Source organism: Nicotiana sylvestris, chromosome 6 (genome assembly GCF_000393655.2).
Source record: "Nicotiana sylvestris chromosome 6, ASM39365v2, whole genome shotgun sequence".
NCBI lineage: Eukaryota > Viridiplantae > Streptophyta > Magnoliopsida > Solanales > Solanaceae > Nicotiana > Nicotiana sylvestris.
This window is the reverse complement of record NC_091062.1, coordinates 127,866,073-127,893,285: the sequence shown is the minus strand read 5'-3', so window position 1 is coordinate 127,893,285 and position 27,213 is coordinate 127,866,073. Positions and strand designations below refer to the sequence as shown.

Below are 27,213 nucleotides of genomic sequence, written 5' to 3'. Positions count from 1 at the left end.
GGCTCAGTATATAACTTACCATCTAATCAGAGGTTGCTCAATAAGGGCCTGCCCATCGATTATAGCTCGATGGTAATGAAAATATTGTAATACTGTATATATAGGCTCTCTGCTCTTGACTGAAAGAAGATAATACTCAATTGAATATGATAAGGCAGAATACTATAATTTATGAGACTAGAAAAATGTACATAAATTCAGGAACATGAATTTCTCTTTATGCCTCGTTATCAAACTTGTGTAATTACGAGATCATTCCAAAATGAAGGAAGGGCTTAGCCTTAACATACCTAGAATAGGGGAAATCCGTATAATATTCTTAAGAAGGATTACACTTTACTCCCTTGGAATTACAAAATCCCGTTGTTATTACGCAGTGCAATTTTGTATGACTTCCTTTACTAACCAAGAGCTCTCGTTACTGTTGTAATATGAAGATTCATATGAAATTTCAAATCTCCTCCCAAAATGAATTTTGATATCTACTTAAGATAAAGTGCAAAGATGACTAATACAAGTCCTTTCTCTACATGTTTGCAAGATGGATAAATGTTTTATCCATGTGCCCACTAATGAATTCTGATATCTACTTAAGACAAAGTGCAAAGATGACTAATACAAGCCCTTTTTCTACGTGTTTGCAAGATGGATAAATGTAGTATCCATGTGCCCACTTAGTTTGATTTCCTAATTTCAAGAGTCACTTATTAAAAATTCCTCCACTTGCTTCCATATGGGAGGTTTTGCCCCCACCTATAATTATCCACAAATCCTTAAATATATGGTTAATCTCCCATTAAACCAATAATTAATCAATTACCCACATAATTAAGAATTATCTCAAATTACTTAAAATACTACTCATTTTTAATATACTTTGTACACCTTACTATCATGGTCATGTAGTATCTTGTATGGCACTAGTCCATAAATACCGGATATTATCGTTCGGACCGTATTTTATCCCAAATCAACAACCTTTAATGAAACTCATTTTCTTTGATTTGTTTATCCTTTATCTTTCACTACACTTACTTAGTGCTTGTTATAAATAGCATAAATACTTATAATCTCAAGAAAATCTCATCCCCGAGTTTATGTCAATTAACTAAAGACGAAACTTTAATGTACAAAAAATGTAGGATGTAACATCTCATTTCCGAGCTCTTATCAATTTTATTTATGGCGTACTTTCACGTACGAAAATATGGGGTGTAACACCCTTCTCGTCATATTCAAAATTCCTAAGCATGAAAACCACCTGAAAGATCATCTCCCTCGAACCATCAACACTGGAAACGCTGATTCGATCCTGAAGTCGCAACATACAACCATCTCTGATAACATCCTCTTAGGTTCCATCTCATAACATTGTGCCCAGAGGCAAACAAATGAAGACCAATATGCCGATGAGCCTCAATGCATTCAATCAAGGATGGAAACACCACGATATTAACAAGAATTCCACCAAATTCAAAAATATCAAATCTCGACCGTAGGCAACACCAACATTGTGCTGAAATGACAGAAACCCCTCTACAAGGCGACGATATTAGCCCACTCGAATACGTGGAGAGAAACATCCTGCACCACATCTGCAGTACCATTACAACTCCTTGATGCCCAGTTGATAACAAGCACTCAACACTATATAAGAATGAGTAGGAAGGAATGAAGGTATAAGCTTCAATGGAAACAAATCGCATGACGAGGAATCAAGAAGGGAAGTGCTCCTAACAGCTCTGTAGCCTCTCGAAGATAAGTATAGACGTCTCTGTACCGATTCGCAAGACTCTACTAAACTTTCTCATGACTCGTGAGACCTAAGTAAACTTAGTGCTCTGATACCAAGTTGTCACGACCCAAACACCACTACAGGTCATGATGGCGCCCAACTTCGCCATTAGGTGAGACAACAGTGAACTATCAGCTTACTTATTCATTTTATTATTTTTGAAATTATGAATCTTATTAAGTAGAGAGGTCAATACATTAAAAATAGTAGGTATGTAAAATAGTCTGTCTCATAATACAAGGTAGACAAGATAAAGTAAATAATTATGATGGAAACTCTGTGTGCTGCGAATCATAGCATGGAATACAGCTCACCATAGAGTCCCCTCAACAACTGCGCCAACACGCCCAAATGACCGGCAAATGAACCTGTCAAATCCTACACCTTTAGTGCAGAAGTGCAGCATGAGTAGGTAAATCAACGCGTACCCAGTAAGTATCTAACCTAACCCCGAAAGGTAGTGCGGAGGGGTCGACATTGACACTTACTAGTGGTCCAGTAAATCAGTTATAATAAAGTAGACAAGTATGGAACATGGTAAATTAACAACGAGTACATATATAGGCAAATAATATGGTCTACAGCTGAACAATGAACACAAAGTCCTAAATTGTCTAATACCTCCTCAAATAGAATACATAATGGTCAATACCAAATCAACAGTCACATTTCAAGTCAGGAAACTCATGAGTACACAAATACCTTCTCTAGTATTTCACACGATTCTGCTGAGGCGAGCGGCCCGATCCCATAAGAGTGTTTCATAGAAATGCCGAGGTGAACAGCCCAATCTCACAATAATGTGATGCATGATACTGCAGAGGCAAACAGCCCGATCCCATAAGAGTGTGTTACAATATCCTGTCGAGGCGAAAGGCCCAATCCTATAAGAGTGTGTTACAATATCCTGCCGAGGCGAACGGCCCGATCCTATAAGAGTGTGTTAAAATAATCCTACCGAGGTGAATGGCCAGATCCTATAAGAGTGTGTTACATTAATCCTGCCGAGGCGAACGGTCCGATCCCATTAGAATAAGAAGCTTTAATGAGTCCTTGACCCCACTCATGAATATACATGTGAGTTATGAAATTTAAGGAAACTTTTCGATGAATACGCATAATGCGGAAGAAATTTGTAATGGGCTCGTCAAATTTCTAAAATATCGAGTCTATTACTCTATGAAAGTCTAGTCTTATGTCGTAATGCGAAATAAAGTAATTAAACATGCAAGAATAACTCAATTAGTACAATTAAAGCATAGCGTGAATCTAGGTCTACCCGGACATAATCAAGAACTCTAGCGTATGCATGGACACTCGTCACCACTATCAAATCAACGGTCGCATCTCAAGTCAGGAAACTCATGAGTATGCGGACTCCTTATCCAGTATTTTGCACGATTCTGCCTAGGCGAGCGGCCCGATCCCATAAAAGTGTTTCATAAAAATGTCGAGGCGAATGGCGCGATCCCATAAGAATGTGATACATGATATTGCCGAGGTGAATGGCCCGATCCCATAAGAGTGTGTTAAAATATCCTACCGAGACGAACTGTCTGATCCCATAAGAGTGTGTTACAATAATCCTGTCGAGGCGAACGGCTCGATCCCATAAGTGTGTGTTATAATAATCCTACTGAGGCGAATGACCCGATCCCATTAGAATAAGAAGCTTTAACAGGTCTTTGACCCCACTCACGAATATGCGTGTGAGTTATGAAATTTAAGAAAACTTTTCAATGAATACGCACAATGCGGAAGAAATTCGTAAGGGAAGCACAATTTCCACAGCTAATCAAGTAACTCGTCAAATTTCTAAAATACCGAATCTATTACTCTACGCAAGTCTAGTCTTAGGTCGTAATACGAAATAAAGTAATTAAACAGGCAAGTAACTCAATTAGTGCAATTGAAGCATGGCATGAATCTAAGTCTACTTGGACATAATCAGGAAATCTAGCGTACGCAAATGTAGCTCCCACAACATGTAGCATGTAATAAGCATAACACCTACGGGGTAAATTTTCCCTCACAAGGTTAGACAGCAGACTTACCTTGCTCCAAAGTTCCATAACCGGCTACTACGCCTCTCTAACACCTCAAACTGTTGTCCATTGATCCAAAACTACTCAAATAATGTGGAAACCAATAAAAATATACTCTAATACTCATAATTAATCAATTTATAAAAATTTCCAACTTCGCTCGAAAAGTCAACAAAGTCAACCCTCGGCCCACATGTTCGGATTCTAAAAATTTTCGAAGATAAATATTACCCATAACACCACAAACTCAAATATATAATTTATTACTAATTTCAAGTCCAATTTCGTGGTCAAAATTCAAGAATACCAAATTCTAGGTTTTCTCTTAAAATCTCACAATTTCTATCAAATTTTATGTTAAAATCTATATATCAACCATGTATTTAACTCGAAACAAGTGGGAATAACATACCTCACAATAGATGGTGAAAATCTCCTCTTCAAGATCTTTAAAAATTGCCCAACCAAGTAAAAATGTGAGAGAATTAGCTGAACCTCGAAATAAAGTCTTAATAACAGTCTCAGATGTCACATTTGCAGCATGAGGCTTGCAAATGCGAAGTTCGCAAATACGAAGCCTGACTAACTCTGCATAAGTCGCAAATGCAAGCTTAGAGGCATCGCAAAAGCGACAGTTGCTTCGAAAATGCGGAAGCTACCTTAATCGCAAATGCGATTAAATTATTCGCAAATGCATACTCCCCTACCCCAGCCTATCTTTGCAAAAATGAGAATTATCTCGCAAATGTTGACATTGCAAATGTGATAAAAATCTCGCAAATGAGAGAACAGATCACCAAAACCAATTGAACCTCTATAAACTCCTCCGGAACGTGTCCAAAACTCATCCGAGCCCTCGAGGCTCTAAACCAAACATCCACACAAGTCTAAAAAACATAACGCAAACTTGCCTGTGCGATCAAAACACCAAAATAACCTCTAGAATCGCAAATCGGGTGCCAAAATGCATGAAAATCATAATGAACTTCAAGAACTTCTAGAATTGCAACCAATTATCCGAACCACATCAAATCAACTCCAAATGACACCAAATTTTGCAAGCAAGTTTCAAATGACGAAACAGATCTATTCCAAGTCCCGAACCCAAAATCTGAGCCCGGTAGCCTTAAAGTCAAACCATGGTCAAAATTAGGTAAATTCCAAACCTTTAGATGCCAACTTTCCACAATAAGCGTTGAATGCTCTCGGACCACCCGATACTCAACCCGCACATACGCCCAAGTCCGAAATTATTATACAAATCTATTGGAACCTTCAAATCCCAATTCTGAGGTCTTTTACTCAAAGTCAAGCCTTGGCCAACTCTTCCAACTTAAAGCTTCCGAATTGAAAATTTTCCATCCGAATCAACTCTGAACTTCCCAAAATTCAATTCCAACTACGCATACAAGTCATAATACATGAAGTGAAAATAATCAAGGCCTCAAAACATCGGGGGACGCACTAGATCTCAATACGACCTGTCGGGTCATTACAGGTTACAAGCCAACAAGTAATTAAGACTCAAAATACTAATTCATAACCCTATTATGCCACTCCGATTAAAGCTAAATTATTTTCAGCATATTCACTAGCAAGTCACAAGGTGTTCGAGCGATTATGAGTAGCAAACTACAATGTATTGGATATGTTTTCTTTCGTATGATATAGATTCATCTTTTTGAATATTTAATTTTCTATCGACTTTATTCTTGAGTCTCGGCTTGGTTAGTATCTTTCCACTCGTGTGATTTATATTTTTTGCCTCTCCTTAGTTTCTTTACCTTGCTATAGAATAGTTGATGAATCTATACTCTGCCATCTTTCATGTTTTCTTAATCATCACCCTTTAAACAGTAAAAATGTCTAGAGAGTTTTGCTATATCCTATAAAAGTACGTATGTTATTGCATTCTACTTCTACTAGTTAAATTAAATCCTCGAATTGCATTCGGCTCTCACCTGGACTAACTAGCAGAGCCGAATGATTTTGTTTTAAAAACAAACGAATGGTGGTGCATTGAATATTTTCTGCTCATACAAGAGCCAGAGGCAGAACCAAAGCTTGAAATTAATGGTATGAACTTGCCATCGAATCCATAACATGTTTTAGTTACTCGGTTCACAATAAAATATTAACACATATTTAATAAATTTTATAATACAAATATAAGATTGTGATGACCCAAAAGGTCATCACTTGTTTGAAAGTAAATTCTTAAAACCTCCTTTTGTCACACTTCGATTTGTGTGCGCAGTCCAGACGTGTATTCGGAAGGCTATTATGTGAAAATCTGGGGAAAATGATAAATTTTGCTTTTAAAATGAATTTAAGTTGACTTCGGTCAATATTTTGGGTAAACGGACCCAAACCCAAGATTTGATAGTTTTGGAGGGTCCGTAGAAAAATATGAGACTTGGGCGTATGCCCGGAATCGAATTCCGAGGTCCCAATCCCGAAAATGAATTTTTGAAGAAATTGTTTAACTGAAATTTTAAGAGTTTTTGGAAATTTAAATATATTGGAATTTGTTGGTATCGGGCCCGTATTTTAGTTTCGGAGCCCGATACAGGTCTTATATGGCGTTTAAGTTGAGCCTATAAAATTTGGTAAGAAACGGACTTGATGTGACTTGAATCGGACCTAAAATTGAGAAATTAGAAATTTTGGTGTTCTTGAGTGATTTCATGAATTTGGGGTTTAATTCATAGTTGTTGATGTTATTTTGATGATTTGATTGCACGAGCAAGTCCGTATGATATTTTTAGGTTGGTGTGCATGTTTGGTTTGGAGCCTCGAGGGCTCGGGTGAGTTTTGGATAGGCCACAGAGTAAAATTGGACTTAGGAAAGGTTGCTGGTATCTGGTATTTTTGCCCAGGCCTCTGATCTCGCAATTGCGAGATCAAGCTTCGCAATTGCGAAGTTCTCAGGCTAATTGCGATCCAGGCATTGCAAATGCGACCCAAGCCTGGGCAGGCCCTTTTCGCGAATGCGAACCAATGGTGGGAATTGCGAAGCCCTCCTTTTCGCAAATGCGACATTACCTTCGCAAATGCGAAGGTGACCGAATTTTTTATTGGTCGCAAATGCGACAGATTCTTCGCAATTGCGAAGATAGCAGGTTCCAAAGGGATTCGCAACTGCGAATCTGCGACCTGCTAAATCATAACTTAGCCGAAAATCTTTCATTTTTCAAACTCTCTCAACCTTAAGCTCTCTTGGGCGATTTTCCAAAGAAACGTTCTTCTCCAAATCGATTGTAAGTCATTTATAACTCATTTTCTTTACTGTATAACATCTTTTTACATGATTTCAACTCAAAATCAAGGGTTTTCATGGGGGGGGGAATTGGGTGTTTTGGGAAGAATTTAGGATTTTCAAATTTTGGGGATTTGGACCTCGATTTGAGGTTTGATTCCAAAAAAAATCATATATTTGAGTTCGTAGGTAAATGGGTAATCGGGTTTTGACCATGTCGTCCCGGGGTCGATTTTTGACTTTTGGAGGAAATCATTTGAAAACCTATTTTCATACATTAGAATTGATTCATTTAGCATTTATTAATATTATTAAGTAAATTGTGGCTAGATACAAGCGAATTGATGGTGGAAACAAGAGGTAAAGTGGTAGTTGAGGCTTGAATTGTATTCGTGGCATCGAGGTAAGTGTTTGGTATAACCTTAGCTTGAGGGATTAGGAGTTGTGTCTTATTTGCTATGTGTTAATTGCGGAGTACGACGTATAGGCATGGTGGCGAGTATCTATATGTCGGTGTCAAGCATGCCCGTGAGTCTCGTATTGTAATTGTTGTGACTCCGTTGTGATTTATTCATGCCTAGTATGATGATTATCATTGTTGTCTCCCTTGCCGGAATGTTATTGTTTATGACATTGCCTCTCTTGCCGGGATGTTATTGTTTATGATAATGTCTCCCTTGTCGGGATGTTATTGTTTATAATATTGTCTCCCTTGCTGGGATGTTGTTGTTATACTCTAGTTCCCTTGCCGGGATTCTTTTATGCTTGATGTTGAAATATATGAAATGGGATCGGGTTGCACGCCACAATGGTAATATATGAAATGGGATCGAATTGCACGCCGCAACGATAATATATAAAATGGGATCAGGTTGAACGTTGTAACGGTAAAATATGAAATGGGATAGGGTTGCATGCCACAACGGTAATATATGAAATGGGATCGGGTTGCACGCCGCAGCGGTAAAATATGAAATGGGATCGGGTTACACGCCGCAATGGTATTATATAAAATGTGATCGGGTTGCACGTCGCAACGGTATTACATGAAATGGGATCAGGTTGCACGTCGCAACGGTATTACATGATTTGGGATCGGGTTGCATACCGCAACAAGAAAGAAATGAAAGTGAATACTGTGTTTGTTTTCCTTATTCTTGTGGCAATTGAATTATGGTTTTTCTTTACATTCCTCTATTGTTATTCTATTGTTATCTAATACTCCCCGTAGCATGCTTTCCCCCTTCCATCTTTAACTGTAAATATCTGCTTTTATTTTTCCACTGTATATGATTTAACTGCACAGGTTTATTTGGTGGTCTTGTCCTAGCCTCGTCACTATTTCGCCGAGATTAGGCTAGGCACTTACCAGCACATGGGGTCGGTTGTGCTGATACTACACTCTGCACTGTGTGCAGATCCCGGTGCTGCAACTTTTGGACAGCAGTGAGGTTGTTGTCTTCAGTCCATTCAGGCGACCCGAGGTAGTCCTGCAGGCGTCCGCAGTCCTTGGCGTCTCCTTCTATCTTTCCTTACTGTTCCTTCTATGTATTTCAGAAACAGTTTTGTATTTATCTTTCAAATCCACTATTTGTAGTATTCCTAGACAGTCTGTGAGATTGTGACACCAGTTCTGGGTAGTTTTGTTATGGCTATGTATCGGATTATTATTAACTTGTTACATTTCATTCTTCCGCTTTATTATTTCCATTGTTTATGTGATATTTATTCACCTCTATTAAGGGATTAAAAATAAAAAAGGCTAAGTAATTAAAATAATTGGCTTGCCTAACTTTCACTAGTAGGCGCATCACGATTTTCGAAGGTAAAAAATCCAGATCATGACAAAGATCTAAGTAAAAGCGACTGAATTCATCCGAACCCTAGACAATACTCCACCTCCTCTCCTGGTTAGAGCGTTGAAGCTCTTTTTCTCCTTGTTGCTCTTAAAAGCATTTGAGCAAGTTGAATTACGATAATCAGTCCAGCAATAACAGAAGATAAGATATAAATAGGAGGGGATCGCAGTAGTGGAACTTTGCCACAACCCTCCACATAATCTAGAAAACTTCTCGAAGTAAAATTGACTTTGCCAGCTGAAATTATTGTAAGCACCTTTTCATTTTGCCCACGTTGCTGACTTTATCATCCAAAAAAGTTAGCTTATGAGACACTTTGATTTGTTCCTCTACAGCACCTCTACCACGTTCCTCCTTTACAACAAATTTTATCCGAGGTCCACTCAATAAAATTTGTGGCCTAAAGTCAAAAGTCAATACGATATTATTATAAATTTTTGAATAAATTCATAAATATTCTTATTTATAGTTTACTATTCTAACTTTTTGAAATGTGAAGCTATATAGTAATCTCCTTAAGAATTAATTCCTTAAAATGGAAACAATTGGTTTTAAAAAATTGAGTTAAAATTGAAAAAAAAATCATCATAATAAAGAAAAAAAATAAAACAAATGTATGTGAAGAAGGAAAAACTAGAACCAATGAGGTAGGTACATTGAAACCTTTATTTTGGCTAATTATAAAATTATATATTATTTTATACTATTATATAAAGCACGAAATCTCAACATAAAAATATTGATTGAATTTTCTATCCTTCATAAGTGTATTATTTGTTGGATAAAATTGTAATTAGAATTAATCTAAAAACTTCATTATTTTCGTATCCTTATTATTTGACCTTTTTATTTAATACAAAAATATTTACCACAAGAAAACTTACTATTTTTGTTAAAAAGTTACAATTAATTAAAAAAATTTATTGTTGACATGACATTAGGAATGTAATAAATCTTTTAAAGTTTAAGTTACTATTTAATATTTCAAGTTTTCAACCATAAAATTTTGTCTAACATTTTGAAACTTTGAATTAAACTACTCAAAATTTTCTTATCTGTTAATAAGGTTTTTAACAACCAGAACCAATGTAGTATATCAACACAAGTTACAAAAAATATTGTAACTCGTCATATAATTTAACTTTTATCTTATAGTACCTGTGTTTGCTAGTTATATCTAACAAAAATAATATATATTGTAGAAGCCTTGAGCCATCAATGATTTTATCTAATATTATCTTAAAAGAAACTTGAACATCTTGGCAATTTGTATATTAATTTATAACGCAATTATGGTCACAGGAAAAGTTTTGCCTACTTGCTAAAGGTATGTACTCGATTCTAAGAAAATGTATTACAATTAATTATAATTTTATTTTGTGGTAACCTTTTTTTACTTGAAACTTGTAGCTAATGATGATAGTCTTGAGAAAAGCATCGAGTTGATAAGTGGAGGCAGTTACTGCAAACATCCATTCAATTATTGCTTTTGCTTGGAGATGCTAGGTTGAGATCAAAGCTGAACATGACAATGTCTTCACACTATTAAGACAAACCCTGTTAAAGTGGAGGCAGTTACTGCAAACTATGGGTCGTATTCAGTGCATGTAGAAGGGTATGTGGGTGTTGTGTCTGTTAATGAACCTGCGCAAGTGCACTCAATTGATGTATAGAGTCAGCATAAGGTAAATGCATACAGAAGTATAAACAGACTCTAGGTAGTGTTTATGTGCTAAAGGACATCTAGCAAGATTGACATAATATTTGATTCTTTAGGCGTGGACACTTCTCTCTATTGTTTTGGTTTGAATGCTAAGGTGTAACGCATTTTCTATGATTAACTCTTGTTTGCAGTTAATGTATAGTTATTGTAATTTTTTAGTTATGTTGTTTAAGCCCTAGCAGTATTGCATTCTGGTTATATCTAACGCCCATGCTTTGGGGCTCTTTGAGGAAGGGTGCATTTTTTTAAAGATTAATAGGGCTTTTATTGTCAATTCTAAATTGGCAAATGATTTTCTTAACCCGAAATGCTACTATGACGAGAAATGGTCTGAGATAATTACAGCAAACTCTTCCGCATTAAAGACTTGGAATCATAAGGTCTTTGTCTGTGGTAGCCTATAAATAAATGAATAGTATCTACAAACTAATAAAATAGTTGTGCTTATAAGGAACTATGATCATCATTGTCCAATTTATGTTGATGCATTTGATGCAGTGGAGTCTAATTACTCTGAAGCTTTGAGGTTCATTTACTATGAGTTGGTGGAAGTTTATGCAGACACTATCGATGTCAGAAGAATTCTCTTATACTTAATTATAATATCTTTTGTTTATTGATAAAAAATTAAAAGCAAATTAAAATTTCTCTTATATTTTTTATTATTTAGGATCATGGAATTTCTCTAGAAAGAACCTTATTGGTTCAATTTGATAAGTTGTATGCAATATATTTTAGTTCTTCGTACTAGGCTCTAGAATTTTATTAAAGTTGTAGAAAATTGCTCACACTATTTAAATGCTACATGTGGAGTTTTGGAAGCTTGGACGAAAAGAAGATTCTTGGGGAAGAAGCTTATATCACGGATATGTTGATCATGTACATTTGAGCACCTTACTACCGACACAATTTCTCTAGATAGAACACAACTTCTCTTTTTTATAATTTTAGCTGAATAGAGCTAGACTGCTTAATGCTGACAATAAGAAAAAATGGAAATTTCTGCAATAACACTTTTTAATCATTACTAAAACTCAACTTTACGGGTTACTGTCACGATTCGGATTTTTCACCCTCAGAAGTTGTGATGGCGCCTACTCGTGAAAGCTACGCAAGTCAACTATTAAAGTTCTACACATTTAACATTCAACCCAAACATATATAAGCCAAAAACGAAAGTTAAACAGATTATAAATGCGGAAGAGTTATAATACGATCAAATAATTCACTACCAGTCTACCCACGAATCTGGTATCACAACTTCACAAACATCTACAAGTTACTACAAATACTAGTGTGAAAAGGAAATACAACTGTTCTCGTAAAGAAAGGAGACAGTAGAAAACTAAAACTAGGAAGGGGGACTTCAGGCTCTGTGGACGCCAACAGATCTACATTGGTTTCCCTGGACTGAAGGCAGTTACCTCAGCTACTCACTGGGTCCAGTACCGAATCTGCACAAAATAGTGCAGAGTGTAGTATCAGTACAATCGACCTTATGTATTGGTAAGTGTCGAGCCTAACTTCAGCGAAGTAGTGACGAGACTAGAACACCACAACCATATAAACCTGTGCAGTTAAAACATATACAAACAGAAGCATAATAACAGGAATCAACAGAATAAGGTGGAAGGAGACATGCTGCAAGGAATGTCATATTCTAGCAATAAACCAATATAGAAACATCAGTAAAGAAGTACATTGAGCATCATATCCACATCAACAAGAATAATGAAACGGTACACGTGCACGGCATCACCCTTCGTGCTTTTACTCTCTTTCTCACCATATGATACGGCACGGCATCATCCTTCGTGCATTACCTCACATAATCATGGCACGACATCACCCTTCGTGCATTATTCCTCACATTATTGGCACGGCATCACCCTTCATGCATTAACTCTCAATTCATGGCACGGCATTATCCTTCGTGCATTAACACTCATAATATCGGCCCGGCATCACCCTTCGTACATTACACTCATTCATAATATCATGCACAGCATCATCCTTCGTGCTTTACACTCTTCCTCACCCAAACAATAGAAACAATACGTCCCGGCAGGGGAGAAAACAATATCAACAATAATGCCCCGGTAAGGGAATCGACAACATACAATACCATCCCGACAAGGGATTCAGCTATAACCAATCTCGTTTTCAATAATTACTTTACAAGAATGAAACTAAACTTGTGCAAATTCTCAACAATAAACAATTAGCATGAAACTTTCATAAGCTTTGTCCAATATTACTAATCATCAAATTGAGCATGATCGATACATATTAGAGTCAGAAAATCATGATGTAAGACTCATGGGCATGCTTGTGCAAATTCTCAACAATAAACAATTACCACGAAACTTTCATAAGCTTTGTCCAACATTACTAATCATCAAATTGAGCATGATCGATACATATTATAGTCACAAAATCATGATATAAGACTCACGGGCATGCTTGACACCAACGTATAGGTACTCGTCACCACACCTATACGTCGTACTCGATACAAACACATAGCAAATAGACCACAACTCATATTCCCTCAAGCTAAGGTTAGGCCAAACATTTACCTCGATTCCACGAACAAGATTAAGCCTCTATTACCGCTTTACCTCTCGGTTCCACTTCCAATTCACTTGTATCTAGTCACAATTTACTTAATGATATCAATAAATGCTAAATAAACTAATTCTAATGCATGAAAATAGGTTTTCCAATGATTTCCCCAAAAAGTTAAAAATCGACCCCGGACCCACTTGGTCAAAACCCGAAGTTCGAACCAAAACCCGATCACCCATTTACTTATGAACTCAAGTATGTAATTAGTTTTGAAATAGGACCTCAAATTGAGGTCCAAATCCCAAAATTTGAAAATCCTAACTGTCGCACCTCCTTTTTCACTACCTACACCCCCGGAAGGGCGCAAAGGAGTTTTTCCAATTAAAGGACAATCGGAACGGGATTTAATTATTAATATTCAGAGTCGCCACTTGGGAGATTAATGGTGTCCCAAGTCACCGGTTGAATCCCGAACCGAGGAAATTTATGACTCTGTTAACAGTCCGCGAACCAGAAATCCGAGTAAGGAATTCTGTTAACCCGGGAGAAGGTGTTAGGCATTCCCAGGTTCCGTGGTTCTAGCACGGTCTCTTAACTGTTGTATTTGGTTTTATCTGATTTTAATACATGCTAGCTTATGTGCTTTTTAATTTTAAACCGCTTTTATTATTATTATATTTTTTAATAAGAATTGCGACGTCGTGAAAACGCGTTTCGAACCACGTCACATCAATGCACCCGTGATTGTTGACACATTTCGACTTCGTCGAGATTTTGATTTGAGTCGCATCTATGCGCACCCGAGTTTAAGAAGGACATTTAATTAAAATCGCGCCTAAAGATTCTAACGTATTATTATTTTTGAGGAAGGTGGTGAAATTTACTAAACAACCTTTCCAAATCTAAACAGTGAGATAATTATGCTATTAATTACTTAAGGATCCTAATTGGTTAAGGCCAGTACTTTGTCGGATTTGAATTTGAATATCCAGGAAGAAATGCTAAGAAAATGAGCTATGAGCCCATAAGGTCCAAATCATGCAATTGCACATGTTGCAGGCGCAGACTCCTAGAGCTCTAAGCATCGGGCCTAACTTAGGCCAAAATTTTAACTTATTGACAGGCATTTGTACAGCCCAGGGATCGAGCCCTTGGGGCACCTTTTGATTTAACTAATTTCTTAAGCTTTAATGCACCTAGGCCCCAATTCAATTTATCACCTAACCAAAAAATCTGGGCTACCTATTAATACGCCAGGCCCAAAACCTGGCCCAGTACGAAGCTATTGAATGTACAATTCATATTAAACCAAAATTAAAAGCAGTCACGTGTATTGAACTCAAAATCAATTACAACTTTGCAAATTTAACTTCAACAGACTATGGAACTTAAGCAAAACTGAAAACTACAATTACATAAACATGAAATGCACAGTCTGAACAGTTTAGATATGGTCTGAATTAATAAAACTCAATCCCAACGAATCAAATACATATAGTTATTTATCAATCAGCTGATTACAACTATATGCATCCAACGAACACAGATTGACCAAAGTGATTGCATTTCATCCCACATTGCGATTACATCAAGGTTTTTTTGAAAATGTACCTGGAAATTGAAATGTAAATAGAGAAGAGGAGATTAGCAGCAGTAACAGTTCAGCAGCTCAGAAACTAAGGTAATATTCCGGTCACAGTTAGTGAAGGAGCATTTCAGTCCACCCAGATTCAGTCAATTTAGCAGAAATGAGTTGAAATGCAGGGCAAACTCAATGAATCAACCCAAAACACATTCAGACATATCAACCATTTAAAATCCTAGCTAAATGATTCCCAGTTTTACTTGTTTGATTTTCAAAAACCACTCGACATTAAATCAGGACAAGTGTTGTGACTCCACTAATGGAACTTCAGATCTGGAGACTGCAGAATATGTTTTGTGGAATTTTTAGGATGAAAGTTCAAGTCCCCCTCCTCAAGGCACTTGATGCCCCTTTTATAGGTGATACAAGAGAGTCAATCAGATTTTGGGTTTTCTTTTTAATCCCTCCCTTATTTTCAGTTTAGTCCCTCTATTCTTAACTTGCTAAACAAGTAAGCACCCCTATTGTGCTGAAATGTGCACTAAAATCCCATTCTAGAAGGCCCTAGGGTATTCTTCTACCCATACAATACCTATACTGCCCTTTCATATGCTTTGAAGTTACTATTCCTATCAGAACTACCATTTTCCATACCCAGACTACCCCTAAAGGCTTCTCTAATTTACTGATCCTAACCTCATCCTTAACAGCTATAACCAATCCCTTAATTTAATCTAAAACTAACTGAAATTGGTTAATTAGCACTCAGAAATCAACTAATTAAACTAACCAACCCAATTGTTCAATTATACCAACTCAGTCAAGCTAAGGGAACCCAGAAACCAGGATCGATCAAAGCAAAGCTTGAGCCAACATGATCAACTTTAAATGAATTTAAGCTAATTCTTAACTCATAAACTCACAATCAATCAAACAAATAATCAAACTCAGAACCAATAGTAATTGACAGAACTAAACTAATACAAATAAATCATAAAATTAACAGAATACTTAATGAAACCAAAATTGTAACTAGAACTTCAAACATGCGAGTAAAAAGAAACAGGAAAAACTCACAGAGGCACGAGGAACTCCGGCCAGCCATTAACGTCTGAATCCTTTCAGATTTTTTATGCGTAACATCCCTAACCATGTGTTCTTACAAGAGAATACATGGTTAAGGATACTACGGTTCGAAATCACAAAGATTTGGTTTAGGGTTTTGGCCAGAAATTCTTAGATCTAAGATTCGAGCCGTTTCACAGAGATTTGAAGGAAAATAATCACGGATTATGGTTGAGGGAAGAACGGGGATTATGTGGTGTAATTTTGGGCTGGTTTGGATGAACTTGCCACTTGGCCGGAAAACTTCAAACTAAGATTCGACGAGCTCCGGCAACATTCGAGGAAAACTAATAACGGGAGGGGAAGGAGGGATTCATGTGGGATCTATGGTGTTAATCTGGGGGTGAACGGCGTAGGTTGCGTTCACCGCCGGCGAGGGATTTAGGGGCGGCGCAGATTAGGGTTTGAGATGAGAGGTGGGGTGAGGAAGACGAGGGTCTGGGGTGGGCTTTCAGACCATTTTAAATCAGGAACCTCGTTAGTTCCGGACCGTTGGATTGGTGAGATCCAGCGGTCCTGATTCGGAGACCACGAAACGACGTCGTTTCGATTAGAAGGGGGAACGGACCAGGTTGCTTGTACTTGGGCTGGGTTTCTGTGTGATTGGGCGGGGGAAAGATGATATAGGTTTGGGCTGGGGTTGGGATCGCTTCTGGCCCAAATTTGGGTCTTTTAGTAAGACCAAATTTTCCACTCTTATTTTCTTTTATTTTCTTTTCTTACTTTTACAATTTTTATAAAAAAAAATTCAATTTTATGGAGATGTAAAACTAACATGAAATCCTAGTTATTTCAAAACGAAGACTAATTAATTCTTAAAATTGTTTGAAAACTATTTCATGATAAATTCCCAATAGAAATCATTAAAATGCAAAAATGAACTAATTTTTGTGATTTTCATGTTTTGTTCTAAACAAATTAAACTTTAGTTGATACTAAAAAACTAAAACCTAAATGCAAAAATGCATATTTCTGTATTTTATAAAAATTAACATGCACCAATAGAATGCAACAATTATCAGAAAGTGATACCGAAATGCACAAAAATTGTAAAAAATAAAGAAAAACTATTTTGTTTTGGGATTTTGGGAATAATCATATCTAGGGCAAAAATCACGTGCTCACACTAACTTCTACCCAAAAACACCCAATTTCCCATGAAAACCCCTAGATTTTGAAGTGAAATCATGTAAAAAGATGTTATAGATTGAAGAAAATAAGTTAGAAATTACTTACTAATGATTTGGAGAAGTTTGTGCCCTTGAAAAATCGCCTAAGGAGGTTTAGGGTTTAAGAGAGCTGGAAAAATGAAGAAAATCCCGTCTGAAATCTCATTTAGCAGGTGCAGTTATCGCAATTGCGAATAGGGGTTCGCCAATTGCGAACCCTTCAAAAGTCTGCTACCTTCACATTTGTGAAGGATATGTCGCATTTGCGACTCTTGACTCTTTCGCATTTGCGACCAAATTGTCGCATTTGCGAGAATGGCCTGCCCAGGCTTGGTTCGCAATTGCGACGCCTGGGTCGCATTTCCCAAGCCTTAGAACTTCGCATTTGCAAAGTCTAGCAATCTCCCTAAGTCCAAATTCACTATGTGGCCTGTCCAAAACTCACCCGAGCCATTGGGGGTCCAAACCAAACATGTACGCAAGTCTAAAAATATCATATGGACTTGCTCGTGCGATCAAATCATCAAAATAACATCAACAACTACGAATTAAACCCCAAATTCATGAAATCACTCAAGAACATTGAAATTTCCATTTTCTCAACTATAGGTCTGATTTATACCAAACCAATTCTGATTCTTACCAAATTTCACAGATTCAACTTAATTATTATTTTAAACTTATACCGGGCTCCGAAACCAAGATACGGGCCTGATACCATCAAGAAATGCACTATTTCACTTCTAAAATCCTTTATATTTTTCAGCAAATAATTTTCTTTAAAAAATTCTTTTCTCGGGATTGGACCTCGAAATTGGATTCCGGGCATACGCCCAAGTCCCATATTTTACTACGGACCCTACGGGACCATCAAATCACGGGTTCGGGTCCGTTTACCAAAAATTATTGACCAAAGTCATCTTTAACCCATTTTAAAAGCCAATTTCATTATTTTTCTTAAATTTCATATAAACGTTTTCCGGAAATGCGCCCACGCAAATCGAGATGAGACAAAAAAGATTTTCAAGGCCTCAGAACACAATTTTAACTTCTAAAACAAGAGATGACCTTTAGGGTCCTCACAATCCCCTAAAATAGACTAAATATTTTTCGCCATTTAGAAGCAGTGAAGACCAACATATCATCAAAACATAAGTCTAATCCAATTAAGTTAAGCTCTACGTTCTAAAAAAAAAAAACACTCTATCAAACCATTATAGAGAAAAGAATTGTGAATGGAATAAAAGTCTATCTTATCAGCTACATGTGCTAGTTGTCGGTATTATCTATCTATTTATATTATATTATACTATATTAAAAGTACAAAAGACTTTAGCGAAATGTTATTTATTTTTTTTATTCGTTAAAAATATATTTTATATTGGATAAAATTGTAACAAAAAACATTCCTAATATTTAGGAGTTCTAAATTAAAGAAGTTCTAAAAAATATAATTTAGTGTTTGATATCTTCTCCTAATAGGATACAAAATATTAAGACACTAAAAGAATACAAAAAAATAGGAGGAAAGTTTCTTTTCCAACAAGTAAACTCCACAATGTATTTTTTAGAGCTTGGTCGTTTAATCCATTTGTTTTTGTTCTTAAAATTTAAGACGGCATTAGGTTTTAAAATAGTAATTATTGTTGGAAAAAATAGTATTATTATTTTGTGATAAAAAATTAATTTACAGAAGTACCTAAATTATTATTTTTTGGTAAAAAAGAAACTAATATTATTATACATATTTCACTTTACAAAATAGGAATTAGTTACAAAATTCATCTTGTAGCTAATAGGATATTTTTATAATCTCTCACTAATTTAGTCACTGAATATGATTAGCAACAAATTTTTATTATTCAGCTACATAATTGGTCCATCACTTATTTTATTTTTTTCCTTTTTGTAGTTGACATGTCTATAATAAGTACCTAGACGGTCATTTTGATATGAAATTAAAATAAAAGAAGGGAATACATAATAGAACACTGATCTTTCAAGATTATCTTGGTTATTTTCATACTTAGCTAGGCCATTCGCTACTTTTTGACTAAACTAGTTTTGGGGTACGTGTGTTGCACGTGTAAGCCGCGTTTGTTTGTAAGAAAATTATATATCACGTGAATGAACTATGTATAATAGTAATTGACGTCAAAATAGATTCAACATGAAACTGAAATGAGAACATGAGTGTCATTACACTGATGTAATAGATTAATTTAAATATGGTTAATATTTTCTGAACCTGCAAATATAAACACTACAATTAGTTAAGGTCGTGATATGTATCACATTTGTAATTACAGATAATATATTATATGAGTTAATAACATGTTATGTTGTTATATCTTACCTAATATCTCTTTGTAGACAATGTTCTTGGTGTATGTGCCCCTTCGTCTCTTCGGTTGCTCTGTCATGACCAAAACTTTTGTTATTGACATCGATATACCTCTTGATAGTGCGACATATAGTTGTTCATGTGAAAAAATATGTTGTGGCAAGTACAATCCAACGTTGGGTATTGTTGACCTTGTGCCTTGTTTATTGTCATTGAAAAACATAAACGTACTGGAAATTGTTTTCTGATGAATTTAAATGGGTATCCTTCATTTTCTGGCGGCGAAAGTTGAATTCTTGGAATAAACACATGCTTGAAAGCATTTTGCCCCATCATTATTTCTACATGTATAATGTTGTTGTCAAAACCTCTGCATATCATTCCTGTACCATTGCATAATTCATTTGAAAGATCCAAATTTCTTAGTAGTATGATTGGTGCATTTTTCTTCAAAACTAACATGTATACCATTATAAATTAATTATATATATATATATTGTATGTAATGACGCATGAATAAAAATAAAATAGAGTTATAAAAAGTAGACTAAGGATCTTTCGTTGTAAAATTTTCAGAAGTCCATGTCTTTAATATTAGTATTATAGTTTTTTATAATTTTTTATAGTCCTTTTATTTTTTTGCCAAAGATTATTACGAGAACTTCAATTGGAGTGCTTATTCTTTTCATATGGCATAAATAATTTTAGCCACGTCTTTTTCATATATATATATATCATTTATATATATATATATATATATCATTCCTCAAGGATGGATAAAAGAAGATCTGCAACATATATACCTGTTTTATATAATATGCATAGGTTTGCTACTGTCTTAAAGTATATACAATGGTATTAATAATCAGAAAGTATCAAATTTAAAGTTCACTAAAGGAAACTGGAGAAAGTTAAAAATAATGAAGAAATTTAAATAATAGTTAAATAGCTTAAATAATTTTGGCAAATGTAATGCATTAATTTTACTTAGCCAAGAAACAATTTGAAATGTAAGAAAGCACGGAGAGCAGATGATAATTCGAACCAAAAGAGAGAGCACGTCAGTTGAATTTGTAGAAAAATTCCAAAAAACATTCCTGTGTGGTGGAAGGCCATTTGGTGTTAAAGTATTTAGGTACTCTTCCTGGTAATAGTTGTTTGTATCATTCTCTGCCGAGTCAAAACTAATAAACGTCTTACTTTCGCCCGGAAACTTGGAAATTAACATCTTATTTATTTGATCAACATATTCATTTCTGCTTGCTAAAATAGCTCTTTCTGTCATGTATTTGTAGCAACTTGCATTTTTATCTAATGACGGAAATCTAAAGAAATTACCAAATATTGTTCCATTGGTGCATTGGAATGCCTCTTCGAACGAAACGAAACTGTTTGAGAAGCTAACGGTTGAAAACGGGTTGTTGCATCTCTTGACTATAGTATTATTACTGAACACAATCTCAAATTCTTTGTGTACAGATTGAAAATTAGGTTTGCGATCATTTATGTGGCTGTTAATGATGTAATAGATACTGCTTTGTTCTAAGTATTCCTTCCACATATTCACTTGATCAGTGAAAAGTATAGCTTGCATTTTTGTTCCCTGTAAAGTTTATCATAATTTAATATCATGATTGGACGTAATACGAAAAATATCGAATATAATACAAAAATAAAAATAACATTACCTCCTCATCTACAAACATGAGAGTCCATCGAAGGCCTTGATTTGTTTCATTTTTAAATTCTTTAACTACTTCACATTGAATAAGTAAGACTTTTATTATCCACTGAGAGTCGTATCTTCTCAAACTGTTAAGTAGCACGCATTCGTTTGCAAATTCAGTTTCAGTTTCCATTGCGAGTATCTGAAATCAAGTGCGAACATGTGGTCTAATATCAAAAGGGCACTAAAATCATATAAGACATTCATAATTTTAAAAATTTTATTTAACAGAAGATTTAAAAGAATTACTTAGACCAATAATAAGGATAGCTAATGCACCAACGCATTTTAATCCAACCACAATGTACCTACTATTAAAATTGAGGATTGATAAGCTTTTTATGATTCTATTTCTATTTTGCGTTAATTTTTATGCACATTAAAACCAATTATTTTTCAATAGTAGCATAAATATCAAATAACGCTAAAGCAGTTAAATTAGCATATAGTTTATGTAAATTGATATTACAGAATATCCTAATCTAAGATTTAGAAGAGTAACAGAAAAATCATAGTTGAACTACAAGTAAGCTACATAACTTTCAGAACATAATATATCACATCATAAAAAGAAGATTATATAAAATATTATTTATGAGATCGATAAGGAGAATTGTTTATCTGAACCAACAAAAACTATCAACACTTTGGCTGGATTCAGCGACGTCAATTGTCAAGGGCTATTATTTAATAACACAATTTAAAAATTGTGATATGTATGACAATTTAAAAATAGTCAATTAAAAGAGATAATCAAATTTAATTTTGTGAGAAAATATCAGCAACTTCAGCTGGCATAACAATTAGTAAGCTGGCATAAGGAGAAGATGCGAGGAACAATAAGCGATAATGCACTAACAACCATTATTACATAACTTCAAAAATATAGTACAAAATAGAAATTTACCGCTAGTGAGAAGCAAATTTGTTATGAGGACGTATGTTTATGACAAAGAATGTAGAAAATAGCGTCTTTTATAGTTGTAAAATTCTAGAAACCTAATTTGATCTCAAAACAACGAAGAAGGAACCTACGGTAAGTAAAGGAGAAATTAAATTCTTTGTAAAATTCTAGAAACCTAATTTGATTTCAAAACAAAGAAGAAACCAATGGAAGAAACCTAATGCGGTAAGTAGAAAACTTATACAAAGAAATTGAAATAGATGTCTAACACGGTAAGTAGAAGCCTAATGGAATTGGAATCCAAAACCTATACAAAAGGAGGTAAACCGCAAGTAGTCGACAATTAGCGTTTTTAAATTTTGAAGAAAATAGTTATTACAATTACTATTATATCCAACATATAATGTACTTACGAAAATATTCGTTATTTCAAGAGCTTATATTTTTTATAATTATATATAGGGGTAGCAAACAATAGAGACAAACATAAGAAAGATGAGCAATTTGCATTGCATGTGGAATCATTTTACTTCTCTATTTAGGCAAGACAAGCATCGTCATCTGTTTATGTAGTTGGTTAAGGAACCGCAACAGAAAATCAGTTTGTTCTTATATGTGGGAGACAGCCCTAAAAGGCTCGTAAGCCCTCTCATGGAGAATATAATATGGAGTAGGATTGTCCACGTACATTTAAGGAGACCATCATTCCATTCTCCAACCGATATGGGACTCTAACCAAGGTCAACCGGGCTTTGTAATTTCCATCAGATTAGAATGCATTAGGAGTAGTGATCTATAAAGTATCTTTGATGTGATTGTCAAGAAGCTATATATGCATGTATAGTACTCCTTCATCTTGAGTCTATCCGATTTCTTCAACATTCCTCCTATCTGGAGTGATGCTTTTGGAATGTCAATTTTAGGCACTTCCCAGATACACCACTCTTTAATTATCTGTTATATACATAATATTAGTACAACATGTTTTTTTGTTTTTGGTTCAAAAAAGGTACTCAATCAGTACCAGTACATACTATAGTACTTCAACTATATGCTTTACATTTCTATTTTGTTTAACATAAAACGATTAGTAGAAAATTCTATGTCTATAATTGTAACATTAAATTCATGGTCCTTTATGCGCTAGCTCAATGTCAAACAAGTCTTTTTTATTGTGGTGTTGGACAGGTGATTTGCACAAGTATTCACTTTTGTGGCAGATTGATGAAATATTGCAGTACAAGCAGCAGCCGACTGAGACCTTGCAAGAAACTTGGGAAAGATTTAAAGGGATGCTGGTTAAGTGTCCTCACCATGGCATTCCAGACCAGATGCTGGGCCAGAGATTCTACATGGGATTAGTTGACAATTTAAAGGCCAATGTGGATGCTTCAGCTGGAGGTGCATTTTTGAGTAAAACATTCACCGAGTGCAAAGTCCTTCTGGACAAGATGTCCCAGAACTCGGGGTGGATGACTCGAGGTACAACACTGGCACCCATAGTGCATTCAGTGCCTCTTGACCCAAATAATTCGCAAGCAGAGAACATGGTCACACTCCTGACTCAGATGAGTATTTTGACAAAAAAGATAGATGAGATGGGTACCAAACAGGTGCATATTGTTGAAACGACAAATGGAGGACTGTGTACACCCTGTGTTAATCAGTCTTATGTATGTTCATGGAGCGGAGAAGGTGAAAATCAAGGAGCAAGGGAAGATATGAATTATATTAACAACTTTGGGGGTCAGAGACAAGGAGGACGACAGTGGAGAACGGTACCAAATTAGCAATACAGACCCAACATACCTCAGCCTGGGGCCATGCAAGCTCAAGGCCAAATGGTGCCATACCACCAGAGACAATAGGGCTACCCACAATAGAACCAGCAATAGTTGACATATCAGCCACCTCTTCAGCAGCAAGATAAAAATATGGTAGAGATCAGGGGGATGCTCGAGCAACTCATTGGGACAAATGGTAAGATGCATGAAAAGTTGGCAGTACATGAGTCAGCTATAAAGAACATTGAAACTCAGTTGGTTCAGTTGTCTATGGCTTTAAACAATCGCCCCCAGGGAACATTGCCAGCGGATACAAATATTAACCCCAAGGAGCAAAACCCGAATCAGCTGATGGCAGTAAGTCTTCGGAATAGGAGAGATTTAGACAAAGAGCAGGAGGTTGCACAAGCCAGCAAAGAGACTACGCCAGCCACTCCAATTCCACTAGAGGTAGATGAACCAACAAATCTGACCGAAGTGGTAGTTGAACAGGGTCAAGATGAAAAGGGTAAGGCTAAGGTAAATGAACAAGATGCAGAATAGGTGGTGCCTCTTGTGCCACAGAACCCCAACAGAGAGAAGCCAGCAAGCAGTGAACAAAGGGTGATACCTGCACCATTCCCTCAGAGACTGGTAAAACAAAAGAAGGAAGATCAATACAAAAAATTCATGGAGATGTTGCGTCAAATTCAGCTGAATATTCCTTTGATGGATTCCTTGAGGGAGATGCCAGGTTATGCGAAGATGATGAAAGACCTAATGTCACGGAAGTTTGATTTTCAGGACCTATCCACAGTGACTCTGACGCAGACCTGCAGCGTAGTAGTGACCAGACCGATGGCTCAAAAGATGTCCGACCCAGGTAGCTTTACTATTCCATGCACGATTGGGAGTTACGTCTTTCCAAAGGCATTATGTGATTTGGGAGCCAGCATAAATTTGATACCTCTGGCTGTATTGGCAGAGCTAGACCGACTTCGATGTTGCTGCAACTGGCTGACCGCACGGTAAAAAGGCCTACTGGGATTCTTGACGATGTGTTGGTGCAAGTGGGGAAGTTCGTGTTCCCTGCGGACTTTGTTATTCTGGATTGTCAGGTAGATGAGGAGATACCTATCATTTTAGGTAGGCCAGTTTTGGCCAGTGGGAGAGCCCTGATCGATTGTGAGACTAGGGAATTAAAAATGAGACTGAATGATGAAGAAGTCATATTCAATGTTCAGCAATCTATGAGGAGACCCAGTGAATATGCTAATTGCTCTCTAGTGGAGGCAGTGGATGTGATCCTGCAAGAAGATGATGTGACCCTGACTGCTAAAGATCTATTGGATATATGTTTGACAAATTTAGAAGAAATGGATGGTGAAGGGTTGGCTGAGTGGGTCGTGTCACTTGAAGCCAAGGATTCTGGAAAAGGGAACCTCAGTTCGAGTCCCTTGAGTTAGAAAAAAGGGCTACACCTCTAGCAAAGCCATCGGTAGAGGAACCACCCAAGTTGGAGCTGAAGCCGCTTCCAGCTCACCTCAGGTACGTTTTCTTAGTCCCCGATTCTACTTTGCCTGTTATTATATCATCCGGTTTGTTAGATGTGCAGGTAGAACAGCTCTTACAGGTACTGCAGGAAAGCAAGACTGCCATTGGCTGGACCATGGCAGACATAAAGGGTGTCACACCTCCTTTTTCCGCCCCCGCGAGGGTGCAAGGAGTTTTTTTCAGTTAAAGGACAATCAAAACGGGATTTGTTTGTTTATTTCAGAGTCGCCACTTGGGAGATTTTAGGGTGTCCCAAGTCACCAATTTAATCCCGAATCGAGGAAAAGAATGACTCCATATTACAGTCTGCGTACCAGAAATTCGGATAAGGAATTCTGTTAACCCGGGAGAAGGTGTTAGGCATTCCTGAGTTCCATGGTTCTAGCACGGTCGCTCAACTGTCATATTCGGCTTGATTATCTGATTTTATACAAGTATGACTTATGTGTAAAATTTAACTTTTAACCGCTTTTATCATTCACTGTTATTTTTATCACGAATTGCAACATCGTGGAAACATATCTCAAACCACGTCACAATCAATGTACCCGTGATTATTAACACATATCGACTCGGTTGAGATTTGGATTTGGGTCACATAAATGTGCACCCGAGTTTAAGAAAATTAAATTATCAAAGGCGCGCCTAAAGTGACTAGCGTATCATTTACTTTGGGTAGGGCCATGGAATTTTGCTAAATGGTCCATCCCGAAGTCTAAGAAATTTTAAAATCAAATATTTACTGAGGGCCCCGCAATTTTGTATTTTTCATTCGGCGAGGCTCATCTCATTCTTATTTTTCTTTTAAAAGGAATTTGCAACGTCATGGACATGCATCTCGAACCACGTTACAATCAATGTACCCGCGATTAGAGACGCATTTTGATTCTGTTGAGATTTGGATTTGGGTCACATAAATGTGCACCCGAGTTTAAGAAGGTAAGATTTATTAAAGCGCATCCTAGAGAGACTAACGTATTGGTATTTTGGGAAAACCGTGAAATTTGCTAAACGGCTCGTCCCGAAGGCTAAATAATTAAAGCAATACATTTTGTGAGGGCCCCGCAATCTACGTATTTTATTTGGCGAGGCTCGTCTCATTTTTATTTTAAAAGGATATCCTAAAATGACTACATTTTCTCTATTAAATCCGTCTCTGGAATAAAACAATCAGGAAGTACTTTTCAATTACCTACTCGCAAAATGTGATAACCAGTTGATTGGATCGAAAAAGTAGACATGCATATGGCAACCTTGTTCATCGATGGGCATACGTATGAGGTTCAGTTTAATTATTCCATACACGCTTAACACTTAAAGGAAAAAAGACTGAAACTGACCCTATCTAACTTAGGTGATACCACTACATGTTTCAGGCGACATTTATCCAATAACATGACCTACGCGATTTTTATCTTTTTTGCGATAATCCAAACTGCCTAGCATGCCTTTGAAATATACATTATCTACTGATGAACCAAGGTGAAACAAACGCGATTACTGCATTGTCATTTTTAACCGACCCTATGTGAAACCATTGTTGGCCGAACATCACTACTACACCACTAGTTTCTTCTTGATTAACGTATACCGACCAAATTACTAGACCAAACTCTTATAGACTGAAAATTGTTCCATTACACAGTTTGGAGGTCAAACTTTACATGTCGGGTATACAAAATGTTCTAAACTGCAAACAGCAAAAAGATAAAAATCACTACACTAAGTTCAGACTGCAATTCTTCTTATACTCTTATTCATGCTCCAAGTTCATCATTACACCAGTGAAATTAG

The 27,213-nt window shown here is 36.2% G+C and overlaps 1 protein-coding gene across 1 annotated transcript; it reads left to right on the top strand.

Moving 5' to 3' along the window:
* The first annotated feature begins 24,036 nt into the window (after positions 1-24,036).
* Positions 24,037-25,331, top strand: LOC138871259 (uncharacterized). The gene is made up of 4 exons (XM_070149133.1): positions 24,037-24,405; positions 24,451-24,619; positions 24,670-24,748; positions 24,851-25,331. The coding sequence occupies exons 1-4, from the start codon at positions 24,037-24,039 to the stop codon at positions 25,329-25,331; spliced, it is 1,098 nt and encodes a 365-aa protein (XP_070005234.1).
* Positions 25,332-27,213: the final 1,882 nt, after the last annotated feature.